This window comes from Peromyscus eremicus, chromosome 4 (genome assembly GCF_949786415.1).
Source record: "Peromyscus eremicus chromosome 4, PerEre_H2_v1, whole genome shotgun sequence".
Taxonomy (NCBI): domain Eukaryota; kingdom Metazoa; phylum Chordata; class Mammalia; order Rodentia; family Cricetidae; genus Peromyscus; species Peromyscus eremicus.
The window spans coordinates 2,397,355-2,417,869 of NC_081419.1; the positions used below are offsets into that span (position 1 = coordinate 2,397,355).

The 20,515-nt window shown below is 47.7% G+C and overlaps 1 protein-coding gene across 1 annotated transcript; it reads left to right on the plus strand.

Moving 5' to 3' along the window:
* Positions 1 to 1,269: 1,269 nt before the first annotated feature.
* Positions 1,270 to 18,404, plus strand: Gbgt1 (globoside alpha-1,3-N-acetylgalactosaminyltransferase 1 (FORS blood group)). The gene is made up of 7 exons (XM_059259890.1): positions 1,270 to 1,523; positions 4,710 to 4,900; positions 5,431 to 5,496; positions 12,987 to 13,037; positions 13,117 to 13,152; positions 13,861 to 13,995; positions 17,346 to 18,404. Exons 2-7 carry the CDS (start codon positions 4,830 to 4,832, stop codon positions 18,028 to 18,030), a joined length of 1,044 nt encoding a protein of 347 aa, XP_059115873.1. The 5' UTR covers positions 1,270 to 1,523; positions 4,710 to 4,829; the 3' UTR covers positions 18,031 to 18,404.
* Positions 18,405 to 20,515: the final 2,111 nt, after the last annotated feature.

Sequence of the window (20,515 nt, forward strand, 5' to 3'; positions counted from 1 at the left end):
GGCCAAAAGGAGATACTTGTCACTGTAACACCTAAATCAACTTCTAAAACACTTGTCCCCTGTGTTTGCTTTCTCTATGGTCAAACTAGAGATTACTGTAGACATGGCCAGAGACTTATGGCTGCCCTTATTGGTCCTGTAGGAGATATGCTGCATATTCAGGAAGGCATTGTATCTTTCATGCAGAATGGGGGAATCTTTTATATCCTAATTAAGGACCCATGACACCCCAGATGGGAGACTGGGGTCATTGGTAAACTTTACTATAGCATTTATCACAGCTGCCCACCAGGCACGATCAAAATACAGAGGGTGCACACCCCACTCTCTCAACCCCTAGGTATAGACGCAGTAGAAGAAGTGGTCCAACATTCATCAAAGGTTCTTACCTCCCTAACGTCTCCCTTCTTCGACGACACTGATCCTACCTTTATCCTCAGTGGTCACTCCATCTCTTGTATCAGACTTTAATCTCTGCATATCTGCTACTAAATAACACCCTGTCTTGGTCTCTTTGGAGAACACTGGTCCTGGTCGTGTGTCCTTTCCGGGTCAAACTCAGAACCACCATTCCTAGTTTCACCCATTGGACTATTAGAGTCTCTCACTTCGCTGCTCATTAACTGCTCTGAGCTTCAGGGCTGAGGCACATGTGCCAGCGCTTGAAGCTGCTTGTGACCCTGGGCAAATCCACAATCTCTTTGGAATCCGTTCTTCCCGCTCACGGTTTCTCCCCTCCTGTCCTCCCTCCTAGCAGAGTCCTCTGTATGCATTTTTGCTTGGTCGATACTTGATCAAACGAGTCAGTGGGTCCTTCCTGGGACCCTGGGGTGGACAAGGGCGGCCTTTCCTGGAACCGATAAGCCGAAGAAGGGAGCATGGCCACTCGACGGGTCTGAGGAAGAGACAGGGCCTCCGGGAGATTCTGAGAGCCGAGATCAGGTTCAGTGCCCCTGGTTCTCCCCTCCTTGACTACCTGGAAGTACTTTCCTCCAAATCGTGTCTCACATCTCTGCCTACACGCCGCCCTGTGTTCCAGGACCTGTGATCGATCCCTGCCTATGATCTGGAGCTCTGCATTCTCCACCAGGATTTAGAAGGCTAGAGAAGACACTGCGAGGGTCCATGAACTCTCCCCTTACGGCGAGTGCCAGGCTGAGGCCAGTGGGCGGGGCTCGAGTGTAGCTCAGCAAACAGAGGGAGGGCATGGGAGGGGCGTGGATGGGTGGGTGTAAGGCTTTGCTCCGCCCCAGAGACCCGGCGCTCAACTGTGTTTGCTTTGCCCGGCTCCACCCTGTGTAAGCACGCAGCGATCTCCGGGGAGTCATCCAGTTCCTGTTTTCCGGGTTGGGATTTGTTCCTCCTTCCGTGTTAACGGCTGTCTGCCCAAAGGGAGTGATTCTGTACCTCCGAGGACAGTCTCGCTGAGCCCTGCTCTGCCCCACCCGGTCCTCGCACCGCACCCCACCGCAGCCGCTGAGAAGGAGGTGGAGGCCCTGGAGCCAGCACAGGGCAAAGTTCAGGTGCGCGTCTCAGCCCCAGTCTCCTGGAATTGAATCGCCTCTTGCACTTGCAGGGTTTGCACCTGGATTTAGGTCTGCGAAGCAGTTCTGTCCAGCTTGAGCCCGAGGCTAGTAAGGCGAGAAGTAGAGAGCTGGATAGGGAAACTGAGATCCCAGAGGGCGAGAGAGGGGACGGGTTTGCAGGGACAACAGGAGTGCGCAGAGCCCTAACCCCCATGACCCCAGACCTGGGAGCTTTCCCTGATGTCGGGTCCACCACACTCTCTGTGGCCTGTAGCTTCATCATGTCTTCCCCTAACCGTTTGGCGGTGGAGAACCACTAGGCAGGAGATCTTTGAGAGGAAGAGGCTGAGTGCTTTCTGATGTATCCTACAGAGCCCAGGCCCCCCTCCCCCAGGTGGCCAGGAATTGTTTCAGGAAAAATTCCAAGAACTGAGGTTGTTATACCCGCCTCTCGAAACCCCCAGAGACCACCAAGGAGCCGGTTTCTGATGCAAGCACACAAGGGTCTCTTTATTGTCAGGTTCGAACCTGAGCCATCGACCGATGCCTCCGAGGCATTGGATGGAGGGAAGATGTGGCAGCCCAGGCTTAGGGGTTGGGGGATTTTAAAGGAAAAAAAAAACACAAGCCGGGAATTACATGCCTTGGTTTTGGGGATTAGGTAGAAGGGATATGGGGCTAGGTGTTTTGTTTTGTTTTTTTTTTAACTATTGGTCTAGACTTTCCGTGCGAAACCATATTTGAAACTATTGGGTTGAACTTTTGGTGGGAAATCCAGCAGGATTATCTGGGCTGCTCAGCAGGATTATCTAGATAGCTTCAAGGGCCATTTGTAGCTTAAGTTTTCCTGCCTGGCCCACAGTCAGGACAAATCTCTGTCACCCGCCAGAGACTTATATTGGTTAAACACTGAGACTTATATTGGTTGCAAACTGTATGGCCGTGGCAGGCTTCTTGCTAACTGTTTTTACAGCTTAAATTAATCCATTTCCATTAATCTATACCTGTTGTGCCCAGATCGTGACCCCCAGAGAGACCACCAAAGACGAGCATGCCGGAATGCAAAAGCATGGTTTAATTCTGGCTATCCAATACAAGCCTAAGCAGGGACTTCGTCCAATACACCCAACGCAGTGGAGGCTGGAGGAAGCGCCCACCTATCTGCAAGCTCAGCTTTTAAAGGGAAAAGTCACAAGGTTACATAGTTTAGGGGTGCTAGTACGGGTACAATTCTGATTGGCTCGTTTCTAGGGGCTTCTAGAAATTACTTCTAAGGGAGTGGTTGCCGGCCACCACTTCTCATTGGCTGCCCTCAGGTGGGGGCATTTCTGTGGTCAGTTACCCTGGAAACCAGGGAGAGGACATTCCATAGTCCGGCAGGCATTACCTCGTGACTACCTTGTGACTCTGTACTTTTACACTTCCTGGTTTCTGGAATCTGAACTGACTGGTTTCAGTAACTAATGGCCTATTCCCAAAAGGAAAAATCTTAGGCCTTAATTTTGGGGTGAAAGCATTTTGGTCTTATTTCTAAGATGGCTCATTTTGGTCTCACAATACCTTGCCACATGGCTCGTGGCTTACCGGCATCTTCACATGCTGTTTCTCATCATGGCGACTGGCAGTGTCTCTCTGACTCAGCCTTCCACTTCCCAGCTTTATTCTCCTCCTTGTCCTGCCTATACTTACTGCCTGGCCACTGGCCAATCAGTGATTTATTTACCAACCAATCAGAGCAACACATTTGCCATACAGAACATCCCACAGCACTTCCCCCCTTTTTTTTTTCCAAAAGGAAGGTTTTAACCTTAACAAAGTAAAATTACATATAATTTGGGAATTTGGGCGTAGCTTCTCTTACTACTTCCTGCTGGAGGGGGGCGCTGTATCTTATGGGGACACAAAGAAAATTTGAGGATTATGGAATAGTCCATGAGGGTGTATCGTCTGAGCCAGTTGCCTTCAAACCATTCTGGATGTTGGATCATCTGGGCCATGGTGTCATCAGAGACCTTTCAGGGGGTCTTGGCTGGTCAAACCTGATGTATCTTAATCTGGAACAAACCATAGCCTCTGGCTTTCTGTGGAAACAAAAGCAGAGACTCTTTTCCAAAGCAACATATCCTTATATCCAAATTTTGAAGTGAAGGTACTTTTAAAATATACATTTTGATTTAACTCAACATCTTTTATGATCAAATGTTTTTCTGCAGTTAAAAGTCCCAAAGACAACACAATCCAGATTCTCTGTGTAATATTCATCTTTACGTGGCTTATTTTTATATTAATTTTACTGTCTCTTTAAAGACTTTATTTTTTAAAACTATGTATTTGTTTATATAACTGTATATATCACCTTTTTTGTCTCTTTCAAGCCTACGTATATTTTACACACATTGTAAACTATTACATCTGAATCTGTCTTATTGTGAATCTATTGCTTTAAACTGCAGCAGCTGTGGCTGCTGGCTCCGCCCACCTCAGCTTCCCAACATGTCAGCGGTATGCTCACCTCCAGCTCTGGGAGCCATCTTGGGTCCATGCCTTTATCCAAGCAGCGTGCAACCCAGAAACCTCCCCTTTTGCTCTGCACCAACAAAGGCTAAATCCACCATGCAGCTCAAAGTGCCACTTACAAAGAGCCTCGTTCCCGCCATACGGCAGGTCGAGCACGCACGCCAGGAACCCACCAGTAGCTCAAACCGGCAGCTGCCGCTCATTTGAGAGAGACAATTAGGAAGCTGTTTTTAGCTCCGTTTTAGAATCTTTTCTCTCAGTTTTTAGGTGGAAAATCTTGCCACCACGTTGGACGCCATTTGTATCTCAAACAAAATGTCTGCAGGAGCATCTGGATCTTGTTAAGCTTTACTGCCCTATATCTGCTCAAGTTGTCATAGCACATTCCTGAGATTATCCCCGGAACTGAGTACAGCAGGTAGTCTAAGATGGTGGCCCTTCCCTAAGGTGGAGCCTGTAAAGTCAAGTCTAGGCCTACACAAGGTCACTGGGGATGCTGTCCCAGTCTGATCCTAGATGGCCCTTTACTCACTTTTGCTGATGGGATAGAGCCTACATACAGACCACTGCCTGGGGAGACATCCTAGCTGCCACTGAGCACTGAGGCATTGTCCCTTAGCCTGTGGTCAACTGAAGGAGGAAAATAATTGGAGAATTTCTTTGCAGGAGTTTCTGAGACCTCAAGAGAGGCAGACTTGGAGCCTGAGTGGCCTGGGAGGGAAGTGTCTGATTGGCCGAGGTCCTAGGGCTTGCTAAAGGTGCCTAGCTTCTGTTCAGCACCCTGTGATGGCCCGCCGAAGACTGGCCCTGGGCCTGGCATTCTGCCTGCTCACTAGCACAGGTCTCTGCATCTTATGGTGAGTTTCCTTTTGGAGTCTCTTCCCTGTCCTTCACAGCTTTCCTCACTGCCTCTGCATGTCACCCCTAAACCTTGATACTCATACAGGTCCCATCAATCTCTCGGGACTCAGGATCCTCCAGCCCCCGGCAGACTAGTTTTGACTTTTGTGTTTTGCCTTGATTTAGCTTCCTAGCCTTTAACTTACCATGTTTTCTGCCTAGACAGTTCAACCATGTTGATAAGGAACCCTGCTCATGCTCCTAAGTCACCCCTCCTGATGGCCTTGTGGGGGGCTACTGGCACTGCATGTCTCCTTACTGTTTGTGTGGGAGACCTGGCATCAAGGATATAGCTGTGCCATGAGTGAATACCCACATGGACAAAAAGACAACTACACACTAGGCCCTGTGCTAGGTACAGGCTGTCAACAGCCCTAGAGTGACAGGGCTTCCTCCCAAATGCACCACTGAAGGTCTGTGCTCCTGATAAAGAGCACATGGCAGCCTCTAAGACAGAGTGGCATTAACAGGTACTTTCTCTTTCTAGGGGATATGTCAGGGACTGGCTGCTGGTCTCCTATGTGCCTTATTACCTCCCCTGCCCAGAGTTGTTGTAAGTATGGGGCTAGAGTGTTTGGGGGCTGTTGTTCAGACCTTAGATGGTCTTTTAATAAAAAACCCAGAGCCAGATATCAGGGCAAAAGCTGAAAGATCAGAAATGCAGAACACCCAGCCACTATCCTTACCTCTACGAAATCCTCCTGAGTGCTGGGATTAAAGGTCTGTAGCCACCACCACCTGGCATAACACATTTTTATTAAAAACAAAATATAGTAGTGTTTTAGTCCTTATTCAGATGTTTATAACAGGGTACCACAGTTCTGACCCAAGGTCAAGAAGCTGCATGTGCTGGATTTGTTGACTTTCTTGCTGGCAAGGTCCCAGGACAGACCAGGGTATTGTATGGTGAGAGACAGAGTATATATGTGTGTATATTTTTTTGGTCTCTTTGTCTTAATCTCTACCTGCCCTAGAACTCTCTAAAACAACCTGGCTGGTCTTGAATTTACAGAGATCCAGCCTCCTGAATGTTGGGATTAAAAGTGTGTACTACCAAATCTGGCTTTTATTATTATAATAATTATAATTATTTATTTTTGTTTTTCGAGACAGGGTTTCTCTATGTATTCCTAGCTGTCCTGGAACTTACTTTGTAGACCAGGCTGGTCTCAAACTCACCAGGCTGGTCTCAAACTCACCAGGCTGGTCTCAAACTCACCAGGCTGGTCTCAGACTCACAGAGATCCACCTGCCTCTACCTCCCATGTGCTGGGATTAAAGGCATACACCATTACTGTCCAGCTATTATTATTTTTTATTTTTTATTTTTATTTTTATTTTTTTGGGTTTTCGAGACAGGGTTTCTCTGTATAGCTTTGCGCCTTTTCCTGGAACTTACTTGGTAGCCCACACTGGCCTCGAACTCACAGAGATCCGCCTGGCTCTGCCTCCCGAGTGCTGGGATTAAAGGCGTGTGCCACCACCGCCCTGCTATTATTATTTTTTAATGTGTATGGGTGTTCTACCTACATGCATGTCTGTGTACCATGTGCTTGGTGCCCCCAGAGGCCAGAAGAAGGTGTCAGATCCCCTGGAACTGGAGTTGCAGGTGGTTGTGAACCACCATTGAACCCAGATCCTCTGGAAGGGCAGCCAGTTCTCTTAACCACTGAGCCATCTCTCCAGCTCCTATATTGGGTCTTATGTAGCTAGAGTGTCTGTCTTAGTCACTGTTCTGTCACTGTGAAGAGACACTGTGACCAAGACAAAAAAAAGAAAGTATGTAATTGGGGGTCTCTCTTACAGCTTCAGAGGTTAGTTAGTTCATGATCATCATGGTGGGGAGCTTGGCAGAGTGCAAGTAGACACGGTGCTAAGAGTTCTACATCTTGATCTGTAGGAAGAGAGACTGGGCCTAGCATGGGATTTTGAAACCTTAAAGCCCACCCCCACTGACACACTTCCGCCTACAAGGCCACACTTATATGACCCGATAGGGGCCATTCTTATTCAAACCACCACGCTGTCCTACTTAGGTTTCTATCCATTCCTGTAATAAAACCAGCCAGGAGGTGGTGGCACACACCTTTAATCCCAGCACTCAGGAGGCAGAGGCAGGAGGATCTCTGTGAGTTCGAGGCCAGCTTGGTCTACAAAGCAAGTTCCAGGATAACCAGAGCTGTCACACAGAGAAACCCTGTCTTGAAAAACCAAAACCAAAACATCGTGACCAAAAGCAGCTTGGGGAGGAAAGGGTTTATTGGCTTACATGTCCCCATCATAGTCCATCGTGAAAGGGAAGGCAGGAACCTGGAGTCAGGAACTGAAACAGCCATAGAGGAACACTGTTGACTGGCTTGTTGCTCACGGCTTGCTCAGCCTGCTTGTTTGCTTGCTTGCTTTTTCCTTTTTTTTTTTTTTTTAATTAATTGTTTTTTCATCTTACATAACAACCACAGTTCTCCTTCCCTCCCCTCCTCCCATTCCCCCCCCCCATTCCATTCCTTAGAGAGGGTAGGGCCTCCCATGGGAGTCAACAAAGCCTGGCATATCAAGTTGAGGCAGGACCAAGCCCCTACCCCCCTGCTGAGCAAGGTGTCCCGCCATAGGGAATGGGCTCCAAAAAGGCAGTTCATAGGATAAATCCTGGTCCCACTGTCAGGGGCTTTTCTTTCTTTTTTCAAGAGAGAGTCTCACTACGTAGTCCTGGCTGTCCTGGAACTCTGTAGACCAGGCTGGCCTCAAGTTCAGAGAGATCCACCTGCCTCTGCCTCTCAAGTGCTGAGACTAAAAGTGTGTGGCACCACTGTTCAGCTTGCTTTCTTATACCATCCAGGACCATCTGCCCAGTGATTAGTCAGTCATTAATCAGGAAAAAGCCCCCTTAGACTTACCTATAGACCAATCTGATCGAGGTATTCTCTCAGCTGAGGTTCCCTGTTCCAAGACAACCTAGATTGTGTTAAGATGACCAAAAAACTAACCACATTGGCCCTGAACTCTATACATCTGAGGATGGCTTTGAGCTCCTGATTTTTTTGCCTTTATTCCTGAGTGCTGAGATCATAGACCTGTACCACCATGCCAGGCTCATCTTTACCTCCATTTTATTGCCTTTAGATGCTTAGAAATAGGAAGTTCTTTTTTGACAAATGTGTGCTAGGCTAACAGCCTGTATGGTAGGCAGGCTCTCTTTCCCTGAACTGCACACCCAGCCTCAGTGTCTGTGTTCTTGTGTGTCATTCCCCACTGTAGCTAGAGCATGTCTGGACTCGTAGGAAAAATGAAATCACTGTCAGGCTGCACAGTATGCTGGGTTCTGGTGCAGCGTCCTCTTCCTGATTCTGACTGCCGCCTCAGAACCCCTTCATTTTCTGAGCAGGGACCCAGCAAATGGAGTTGAAAGAATGGTAATGAAAGAGTAGAGGCAGATCATGAAGGGACAGATATTATACAAGTTCACTCAAGAGTGTTGCAAAGATCTTTCTGGAATAAGCGCTCCAACACCAATGAGAGTGGAAGAGAGGAGATGCCTTCAGGGGACCGAAGCCAGGACAGCCCCTGAAACGCTTCTGTCCCAGACCCACTTTGTATCCTCATTGTGTACTCCAAAACCGCAAGGCAGGCTGGGCAAGCAAGCAGGATTTTATAGAAGAATGTGTGGCAGTAGGAAGGTGGTTAAGGCCACGGCCCAGTGTTCTGATTCTTTCTCCAGGTCACTGTGTTTCAGGTAGCCTTTTAGGGAGTGAGTGAAGTCATGCCCGGCAAATAGACGGTACAAGCAGTGCTTTAAGTAAACTGCTAAATAAATCTATAAATCAGAATCTAATAACTGGTCTTTTCCACCTTATTCTACTTCAGGAGGAGGTACCAGATTCATAGAGGCAGAAGCAGAGTGATGGCTGGGCCTCCATGGGCAGGCCCCCAGGCAGCTGCTGTTTGATGGATCCAAGTTTAGAGTGACAAAGAAAACATTCTTTTTGTTCTAGAGCTTTCAGGTGTGCTGTTGAGTCACTAGTGTGAGCTTTCTCCAACTTCTTTTTTTTTTAAAAGATTTATTTATTATGTATACAGTATTCTGCCTTATGTGTCCCTGCAGGCCAAAAGAGGGCACCAGATCTCATTACAGGTGGTTGTGAGCCACCATGTGGTTGCTGGGAATTGAACTCAGGACCTTTGGAAGAGCAGTCAGTGCTCTTAACTACTGAGCCATCTCTCCAGCCTGCTCCGACTTCTTTATGTGTGCATTTAGAGCTATGAATTTTCCCCTTAGCACTGCTTTCATAGTGTCCCATAAGTCTGGGTATGTTGTACTTTCATTTTCATTAAATTCTAGGAAATCTTATTTATTTATTTCCTCCTTGACCCATTGGTGCTTCAGGTGGGCATTATTCAGTTTCCATGAGATTGTAGGCTTTCTATAGTTTTTGTTGTTGTTGAAATCTAACTTTAAGGCATAGTGATCCGATAAGATACAGGAGATTATTCTAATGTTTTTGTGTCTGTTGAGATTTGCTTTGTGACTGAGCATGTGGTCAATTTTTGAGAAAGTTCCATGGGGTGCTGAGAAGAAGGTATATTCTTTTGTGTTAGGGTGGAATGTTCTGTAGATATATATTAAGTCCATTTGAGTCATAACATCTGTTAGGTCCTTTATTTCTTTGTTAAGTTTCAGTCTGGTAGATCTGTCTTTTGGTGAGAGTGGTGTGTTGAAATCTCCCACTACTAGTGTGTGGGGTTCGATGTGCAATTTAAGCTTTAGTAATGTTTCTTTTACAAATGTGGGTGCCTTTGTATTTGGGGCATAAATGTTCAGAATTGGGACTTCATCTTGGTGGATTTTCCCTGTGATAAATATGTAATGTCCTTCCTGATCTCTTTCGATTGATTTTAGTGTGAAGTCCTAGATATTAGGATACTACACCAGCTTGCTTCTTAAGTCCGTTTGATTGGAAAGCCTTTTTCTCTGAGGTAGTGTCTGTCTTCGAAGTTTAGGTGTGTTTCTTGTATGCAGCAGAAGGATGGATCCTGTTTTCATATCCATTCTGTTAGTCTGTGTCTTTTTTTTTTTTTTTTTTTCCGAGGCAGGGTTTCTCTGTGTAGCTTTGCGCCTTTCCTGGAACTCGCTTTGGAGACCAGGCTGGCCTCGAACTCACAGAGATCCGCCTGGCTCTGCCTCCCGAGTGCTGGGATTAAAGGCGTGCGCCGCCGCCGCCGCCGCCGCCGCCGCCGCCGCCGCCGCCGCCGCCACCACCACCCGGCTAGTCTGTGTCTTTTTATAGGTGAGTTGAGACCATTGATATTGAAGGATATTAATGACCAGTGATTGTTAATTCCTGGTTTTTTTTTTTGTGGTAGTGTTGCATTTTCCTTCTTTGGTATTTGTTGGTGTGGGATTATATATTGCCTGAGTTTTCATGGGTATGTTTAGCTTCTTTAGGTTGGATTTTTCCTTCTAGTGCTTTCTGTAGGGCTGGATTTGTGGATAGTTATTGTTTAAATCTGGTTTTATCATGGAATATTTTGTTTACTCCGTCTATGGCGATTGAGAGTTTTGCTGGGTATAATAGTCTGGGTTGGCATCCGTGGTCTCTTAGTGTCTGTATAACATTTGTCCAGGACCTTCTGGCTCTCATAGTCTCTGTTGAGAAGTCTGCTGTTATTCTGATGGGTCTGCCTTTATATGTTACTTGGCCTTTTTCCTTTGCAGATCTTAATATTTTTTCTTTGTTCTGTATGTTTAGTGTTTTGATTACTATGTGTCGAGGGGACTTTTTTTTGGATCCATCCTATTTGGTGTTCTGTAAGCTTCTTGTATCTTCATAGGTATTTCTTTCTTTAGGTTAGGAAAGTTTTCTTCTATGATTTTGTTGAATATATTTTCTGTGCCTTCGAGTTGGTATTCTCCTTCTTCTATCCCTGTTATTCTTAGGTTTGGTCTTTTCACGGTGTCCCAAATTTCTTGGGCGTTTTGTGTTACGACTTTTTTGGTTTTGGTGTTTTCTTTGACTGATGAATCTATTTTCTCTATTGTGTCTTCAACATTAGAGATTCTCTGTTCTATCTTGCATTCAGTTGGTTATGCTTGCATCTGTAGTTCCTGTTCGTTTAGTCACAATTTCTATTTCCAGCATTCCCTCAGTTTGTGTCTTTATTGTATCGATTTCAATTTTCAAATCTTGAACTGTTTCCTTCATCTGTTTAATTACTTTTTCTTGGCTTTCTTCCAATTTTTTGTTTGTTTTTTTTTTCTTCCATTTCTTTAAGGGAATTTTTTATTTCCTCTTTAGGGGAGTTTTTCATTTCCTCTTTAAGGGCCTCTATCATCTTCTTAAAGTCATTTTTAGGATTTTTTTTTCTGCTGCTTCTGCGTTGGTATGTTCAGGTCTTGCAGGTGTCAAAACACTAGGTTCTGATGTTGTCATATAGGTCTTTATGTTGTTGCCTGTATTTTTGCACTGGCGTCTACTCATCTCTTCCTCTGCTCAGTGTAGGCAGTGTCTGTGTCTGAAGGTGCCTCTCTTGTTCTAATTGATAGTCTTGGTCCACTACGAGTTCTTGGTCGAATCGGTGCTGTTGGGTTCTGTTTCTCCAGGAGCAGCTTAGTCCAATCAGTGTTAGTGGGTTCTGTCTTAGGGAGCAGTTGTTCCCAATTGGTGTGGGGTGGGCTTATGGCTCCAGTGGTTGTTGGTGTCGCATGGAATGGTTTTCTTGGTGAGGGGGCAGGGAAAGAGGCCACTGTCCGGTCCCTGGGGCTCCAATGGCTGTTCCCAGTTGGTGTAGGGTGGGCTTATGACTCCGGTGGTTGTTGGGTTCACAGGGGCTGGGTTTTTTTTTTTGGGGGGGGGGGTTGTGTTTTTGTTTTTGTTTTTGTTTTTGTTTTTGTTTTGTGAGGGAGCAGGGAAAGGTAGCTGCCTGGTTGCTGGGGCTCTGATGGCTGGGGCTTAGGGCCTAGAGACCTGATCTGCTGGTCCGGAGATGGGGCCTTACCTGTTCCCAGTTGGTGTAGGATGGGCTTATGACTCTGGTGACCTGGTTCGGCGACTGGACGGCTCCTTCTCTTGCATTCTCGGGTCGAGTTTTGCTTGCTCGCCAACTCCTCAGCTGATCTTGTTTCCTCAGACTGCAGGCTGTAGGCTTCTGAAACCTCTCCCAAATGGACCTCAGCTGAACAGGTTGATCAGTAGGGCAATCTCACCAATACCTCCAAGTTGTTGGGCTTAACAGGATCAGCAGCTGGGGCCTGGATTGGCCTTGGGCAGAATGTTCAGGTCCGTTCTGGCTGAGTCCCACAGAGACGGCCCCTTCTCCGAGTGAGCTTCAGAGATTTAGTCCATCATCATCATAGCGGGAAGCATGGTGCTGAGAGTTCAACACTTGATCCACAGGCAGCAGCAGGAGTCTCTGGAGTGGCAATTCATTGATCCAAATCTTGAGGCAAGGAGTAAGCTTTTTTTTTTTTTGGTTTTTCGAGACAGGGTTTCTCTGTGTAGCTTTGCGCCTTTCCTGGAACTCACTTGGTAGCCCAGGCTGGCCTGGAACTCACAGAGATCCACCTGCCTCTGCCTCCTGAGTGCTGGGATTAAAGGCGTGTGCCACCGCCGCCGCCCAGCTTAAGAAAACATTCTTGACACAGGTAATAGTGCTGGTTATGCAACCATGCCAGTGAACTGTGCCCTTAAAAATGATTAAGATAGGGCCGGTGAGAGGGCTCAGTCAGTCAGGTGCTTTCCTTGCAAGTTTGATCTCCAGAATCTGAAAACAGCGGCTTTGGTGGTATGTACTCCCTTATAGTCCCCATGCCGAGGAGGTGGAGACAGGTCGATCTCTAGGGCTTGCTGATAGCCAGCCTAACCTATTAGGCAAGTTCCAAGCCAGCAAGAGACCCTGTCTCAAAGAAAAGGTAAGGTAACCTTCCCTTGAGCCCACATGCAACATCTCTGGTGTGTTTTCCTTTTTCCCGAGTGCCTTTTTATTCTTAATCTTCATGTTTAAGCCTCAGTGTCCTGAATGAATCCCACTCTCTCCCGTCTTTGTCACCAGCAACATGAAACTGCAGTTCAGGCAGGAGAAGTTGTTTCAGCCAGTGACACCGTAAGTATACCATTTCTCCCTAGAGCCTGGCTCCAGGAGTGGGGGCCGCCTTCCTCACACGGGCCCTTCTTGATTACAGGTTGCAGTACCCTCAGCCTAAGCTGCTAAAACACAGGTAGGTGTCAGGGAGGGAGTGACCTGGCAGCGGCAGGGAGGGGAACCAGAGAGATCCCGTGAGGCTGGAGGATGGCAGAGGTACCAGTAGTAAAGGGGCCCTGGGCCCCAGAGTGTCAGGGAGCTGAGCTCCACCTGTCACTAGCTATGTGACCTTAGGCAGTGGCCGTCTGCTCTGAGCTTTACCTTTTGAGGAGATCATAATATTACCTACTTTGTAGGAGGCTGGAATAGTAGACAGTGATACTGTGGTGCATGCCTTGGATAGGGGCTTATCCCCAATGGCATATTCTGTCACCTTATGGGCACCCCCTGGTCTGCAGTGGGAGTGCTAGGACCTTCTAGAGCAGTGGTTCTCAATCTTCCTAATGCTACAGCCCTTTACTACAATTCCTCATGTTGTGCTGACCCCAAACCATAGAATTATTTTGTTGCTACTTCATAACTGTAATTTTGCCACTGTTAGGAATCATAATGTAAATATCTGATATGTAACCCCTAACCCCAAAGGGGTCACGACCCACAGGTTGAGAACTGCTGCTCTAAACACTGTGTCCATGCCAACTCCTAGACTTCCCAGCCCTAGCAGGAGATAGCTATTATTATCCCCACTTTCATATGGGGAAACTGAGGCTCAGCAACATGGCCAAGAAGCTACCCAGGCTTCTGAACAGGGAGGCTTCCATGGGCTGAGCCTCCCTCATGCCAGGCCCACAGAGCTGCTGACACTTACTCCCTGGTTGGCACCCATCATCTCCGAGGGAACCTTCGACCCAGAGCTTCTGCAGAATATGTACCGGCCATTGAACCTGACCATTGGAGTCACCGTGTTCGCTGTGGGAAAGTGAGTAGTGGATTAGATAGGTGGGGCTGGGTCTCCTGGAGCCACTGGGGTTTCTGGTCTAGGGAGAGGCCAGCCTGGCCAAGTGCTGTGCAGTGTTGTGGGAGAGCTTTCTGATGTAAGGCACGAGAAGCCTAGGTGAGGAGTATGGAGAGAGACTTTGTCCTCCCTGTCTCCCCTGGTCCCTACCTGACCTTCTCTTTAAGCCCACCTGGGACCATGATTGGGCCCCAGGACTTAAAGTACTGGCCAGATAACAACTGGACCTCAGAGGTCAGGTGACTCCTTGTCTTAGGGATGGAGCCATGTCATCCACTGTGCCACATGTCCCCAGCATCTAGCATCCACCTTCCCTGGATTGTCCCATGTTTGCTTCTCAGCGACTTCCATCCTCCTGGTATTCAGTATTTGTGTGTATAAAATGGTCACCTTTCTAAGCAGATTGTTAATGGTAAGACCAAAGATCATGGGATACCTACAACACTGTCTGGCATTAGTAAATGCTCTTGCCTCCAAACCTGTTGACCTCAGTTTGATCCCTGGAACCTGTTCATGGTGGAAGGAGAGAACTGACTTCTGAAAATTGTTCTCTGACCTCCACAGGCACATCGCATGGCATGTACACATACAAATAAATAAATAAACAAATAAATAAATGTTTTTTAAAAAATGTTAAGGAAGCACATTAGTGTTATAGAATATTATTTTAAGATGTGATACTTTTGTTTATGTTGCATTTGTTTAGCTGTGTTACTGGGCCTAATAGTCTAATAAAGAACTGGCCAATAGCAAGACAGGAGAAAGGATAGACGGGGGCCAGCAGACAGAGGGAGAATATATAGAGGGAGAAATCTGGGGAGAAGAAAAGAGATGGAAGAGTGAAGAGATCGAGCAGCCAGAGAAGGAGGGGGACTCCAGGGGCCAGCCACCCAGCTCCACAGTCAGCTACGGAGTAAGAAACAAAGAAAGTTGTTTAGGAATAGAAAAGGAAAAGCCCAGAGGCAAAAGGTAGTCAGGCTAAGTTAAGAAAACCTGGCTAGAAACTTAGCCAAGTTAAGGCTGGGCACTCATAATTAAGAATAAGCCTCCATGTATGATTTATTTGGGAGCTGGGTGGTGGGCTCCCCAAAGAGAAAAAAAAAAAAAAAAAAAAAAAGCAAAAACAAACAACAACATTCTTTTTTGACTTCTTAAAAGTTAAGGCATTCCTAAAGCATATAGGCTGATTTATTTCAGCAGTCCCTCTTTCAATTCCAGCTCTCTTAGCAGCTATCCTTTGCTTTTCAACAATCAAAAAATTCAAAATCAACACAATACCATACAGGAGCCACACTCCCTGTGTATTTCCCATCTTATGTGGCTTTTTTCTTTTACTGTCTTTAAAGACTTGGTCATTTTTAAACTATTTCTTTCTATGACCATCCAGACCCTTTTTCTTAAGCCTACACACATTGTAAAACACACTGGAACCTATTTAGAGGTTTTTCCGTCTGGATCTCTTTTTGCGTATCTTTTAGCCTTTTTTGACTGCACAAGCCAACTTTTTTTTTTAAAGATTTATTTATTTATTAAGTATACAGAAGAAGGTGCCAGATCTCATTACAGATGGTTGTGAGCCACCATGTGGGTGCTGGGAATTGAACTCAGGACCTCTGGAAGAGCAGTCGGTATTCTTAACCGCTGAGCCATCTCTCCAGCCCCCCATCACAAGCCAACTTTTAAACTGATAAGGTACACCTGGATTCTCTGCATGAGCGCCTCTCAGCTGGCTCTGCCCACTTCTGGGGTCGTGAAAGACAAGCATAAAAACTTGCTACCATGCGGAGGTGTGTCTGACCAGGAACTGCATTCAACCTTGAGTTCTAGAATGCCAATGCTTGCACTGTGGCAGGCATTTTTACTTAGTTTTTTGTTCCTACTTAACGTATTAGCTGCTCAAGGGCCCAATGACTAGCAGAAACTGTCTGACTGCATACTTTTTTTTAAGCCCTGCATGGAAATAAAGCCCCACATTGGGTGCCAGAATGTTATTGTTTGTTGTTGCCCTTTTTTTTTTTTTTTTTTTGCTCTTTGGCGGCCCGCCACCCAGCTCCCAAATAAATCACACATGAAGGCTTATTCTTAATTATGAATGCCCAGCCTTAGCTTGGCTTAGTTTCTAGCCAGCTTGTTGTTGTTGTTGTTGTTTTTTGTGTTGTTGGTTGGTTTTAATGTTTATATATTATGTATACAGTGTTCTGCCTGCATGTATTCCTGCACACCAGAAGTGGGCGCCGGAACACATTACAGATGGTTGTGAATCACCATGTGGACCTCTGGAAGAGCAGCCAGTGCTCTTAACCTCTGAGCCATCTCTCCAGCCTCCCTAGCCAGCTTTTCTTAACTTAGCCTGACTACCTTTTGCCTCTGGGCTTTTCCTTTTCTATTCCTAAACACCTTTGTTTCTTAACCCATGGCTGGCTGTGGAGCTGGATGACTGGCCCCTGGAGTCCTCCTGCTTCTCTGGCTGCTCGATCTCTTCACTCTTCCATCCCTTTTCTTCTCCCCTTTCCTAGATTTCTCCCTCTGTCTGCTGGCCCCGCCTATCCTTTCTCCTGTCTTGCTATTGGCCATTCAGCTCTTTATTAGACCATCAGGTGTTTTAGACAGGCCCAGTAACTCAGCTTCACAGAGTTAAACAAATGCAACATAAACAAAAGTAGCACCTTAAAATAATCTTCTACAGCACATTAGACACCGGGGCAGACGGCTCAGCTGGTAGAGTGTTCTCCATGCAAACATGAAGGCCTGTGTTCCATCCCCAGCACCCACATAAGAAAGCCAGACTCCATAGCCCATGCCTGTCATCCCAACCCCAGGGATGCAGATAGAAACGTCACTGAGGCTTGCTGCCTGGCCAGCATTGCCAGATTGGTAAGGTCCAGATTCATTAAGGCCCTGGCTCAAAAAAAAAATAAGGTGGCAAGCAACTGAGGAAGATGTTCAACCTCTGGTACGCATGTGTGCACAGACACACACACAGACAGACACACAGACAATAAAGGATCTGTCTCATGGTTGTCACACACTGAGTATCCCTGATTAGAAACACTTTGGCCAGAGGTGTCTCCCAGTATAGATTTTAGAATTTGTGTAGACTTTAACAATTATGAATCTTAATCCAAAACTCTGAAGCAGAGCTTTCAGATGAGGCGTATTCAACTTTGACAAGGATTGTGGGAGGTTGACAGATAAGGACCTCAAGGTAAGACCTGAATGACTTCTTGAGGTGGGGAAGTAGGATGTGGACTCCAGCACATCTGGGGACGTGGACTGTGATGGACAGCAGTGGTTGATAGAATTGTCATCCGCAGGTACACCTGCTTCATCCGGTCCTTCCTGGAGTCAGCTGAAGAGTTCTTTATGCGTGGGTACCAAGTACACTACTACCTCTTTACCCATGACCCTTCAGCCGTTCCCAGAGTCCTGCTGGGCCCCGGTCGGCTCCTCAGCATCATCCCCATCCAGGGTCACTCCCATTGGGAGGAGATCTCCATGCGCCGGATGGAGACCATCAGCAAACACATTGCCCAGAGGGCCCACCAAGAGGTGGATTACCTCTTCTGTCTCGATGTGGATATGGTCTTCCATAACCCTTGGGGTCCCGAGACCTTGGGGGATCTAGTGGCTGCCATTCACCCGGGCTATTTTGCTGTACCTCGCCAGCAATTCCCTTATGAACGCAGGCAAGTTTCCGCTGCCTTTGTGGCAGATGGTGAGGGGGACTTCTATTATGGTGGGGCAGTCTTTGGGGGGCGAGTAGCCAAGGTGTATGAGTTTACCAGAGGCTGCCACATGGCCATCCTGGCGGACAAAGCAAATGGCATCATGGCAGCTTGGCAGGAGGAGAGCCACCTGAACCGCCGCTTCATTTGGCACAAACCGTCTAAAGTGCTGTCCCCAGAGTACCTGTGGGATGTCAGGAAGCCTCAGCCCCCAAGCCTGAAGCTGATCCGGTTCTCCACAGTGGACAAGGACACCAACTGGCTGAGGAACTGACAGTGGAGCTGAGACCCACCCCATGCCAAGCCCAGCCCTGCCCACTTCAGTCTACCAGGGGAGTCCAGCCAGGAGAATGGGTGGAGAGAAGGTGTGAACTATGAGGGGCTGTGTACCCACAGTCATAGAGTGTTCCAGCATGAGTGGTTGGGCAAGAGGGAGGCCAGAGCTTCAAAGAGACAGGGCCTGGCAGACCTCCTCACACCCACCCAAAGAATGGATGTGCCTTCCCAGGACAGGCCTGGACTCCAGCCCTGCTCACAGTGCCCGGAGGCCTGCTGCCGTCACTTGTTTCTTACTGCTTTTTAGTTTTGTTTGGATCTGCAGTGTTGGGGATCAAACCCGGGGCCGTGCACGTTGAAGGGAAGTGCTCTGCCCCAAGCCATCCCCAGCTTGGCCTGCTGCTTTTTATCTGCACTTTAATATCTTCATCCCAAGTACCGTGCTGTTCCCCCAGCCACGTGTGTTCTTCATGCAGGATCCTGGAGCTAGCTCTGAAGCAGACCAGCCTTAGGTTCCTTCTGGTCACCTGCATCCCATGATGTGCCTCACTCTCAGGGACTAGATGTCTTCTTTGTTACACAGTTTGTGGAAGCTTTCAATAAAGATGGTGTGTACTAGGTCCTGATCAGGGTTTTACCTGCACAGTGGACGGTTTTGCCAGTCGGGATAGTTCTGGGGGACACAAGCAGATGACTTCAAACAGTTCATGTCGAGAGAGGGTTGGTTAATGGTTATTCTGGGAGACTGAGCCAAAGCTGGCTGCTCCCACAGACCTTGCTCACTCCGGTTCCGGGAACCTGGGTGAGGTGGGGTCCTGTGGACAGATGTGCCACACCTAGAGGGCAGCAGTGCTCATCAGCTTTATTGTGCCCTCCGTCCCCTCTGTATCCATGGCCACTATGCCTGTGGGAAGCCACCGGGTATGGGGCTCCAGGGTGGTGGGATAGACAGGCTAGGTTCAGAGGGTGCTAACGGCCGGGGCCCAGAGGAACCTCAGAACCATGGAAGCCAGGCAGAGATGGAATTGGACATGGTTGAGAGCTTGGTTATTTAATACACACTTCCCTAGGCAGCAGTATCTTTTCAATGGAAGGAAGCAACATGGTGGGGCTGAGTGTACACTCTGAAGTCATGCAGGCACCCCGTAACCCACCCGTCCCTGGCAAAGCTGGGGGCTCAATCTGAGCCTGTCTTTCTATATCTTGTTACTGACCTGCCAGGCAGGGGTGGTCATAAGAGTGGGCAGGCAGAGTCTCCAGTACAAGGGCACGGCCTGGCAGAGGTCTAGAGTCCAGAAGAACCCTTAGGGATTCTAGACAGAGGCGCTGGAACAGACCCTAGCTCTGTCCTTGGTAGGGAGCACCTGCCTTTAAGGAGTTGCTCTTTGGAACGGGGTTCTGGAGATAGAGGCCACACAAGGCCCCTGGAAGACAGGCCCGAGGCAGCACTGGCCAGCGGGGGAGATGAGGGAACCTTTTTCTCTCCCAGCCTAGCTTTGCGCCCATGTCCAGCCAGTGTGGTACTGCCTCTCCCAGGGCCAGCTGAGACCTTCATTCAGTTTTTATTCAGGGCATGGTCCCACACACTAGCTAAGAGACTGAACCTAACTTGTAGGAGCAAACCACCATCCATGTTACTTTCTGGAAGAGGCCAAGGGCTGGGCTGGGAGCTGCTCCAGACAGAGCTTGGCCCACTCTCTGAGGGTGGCCAGGGAGAGCTCCAGCAAGGAGTCCTCAGCCTCTGTAAAGAAGAATCAGATTTGAGGTTTGTAGAGTGATAGGCACCATAGTTCCAGGACAGACTGAGGTTCTGTGGGCCCAGAAGCTTTAAAATCACAAACAAGTGAGCAGGCCAGTGGTGGTGCACATGCCTTAATCCCAGCACTTGGGAGGCAGAAGTAGGCAGATCTCTGTGAGTTCGAGGCCAGCCTGGTCTAACCAGGGCTACACAAAGAAACCCTATCTCAAGAAAGAAAGAAACCAGTGAGCAGCTTGGTGATAGCTCAAGGTTAGGTAAAGTTCTTGCCACGTAAGCACAAGGACCTGAGTTCAATATCCACAACCCGTTTGTCCTAGTCAGGGTTATTATTACAGTGATGAAACACCATGGCCAAGGCAACTTGGGTAGGAAAGGGTTTATTTGGCTTACACTCCTATATCACTGTTCATCACTGAAGGAAGTCAGGACAGGAACTCAAGCAGGGCAGAAACCTGGAGGCAGGAGGTGATGCGGAGCCCATGGAAGGGTGCTGCTTACTGGCTGTGGTTTGAAATGAAATGGCCCCCAAAGGCTCTATTAGGAGATGTGGCCTTGGAGGGGGTGGGCTTTGAGGTCTCATATGCTTAAGCCATGCTCAGTGTGACACACAGTCCACTTCCTGTTGCCTGCATATCAACATGCAGCAGCTCCTTCTCCAGCACCCGTCCATGATGATAATGGGCTAAACCTCTGAAAATGTAAGGCACTCTCATTAAACATTTTT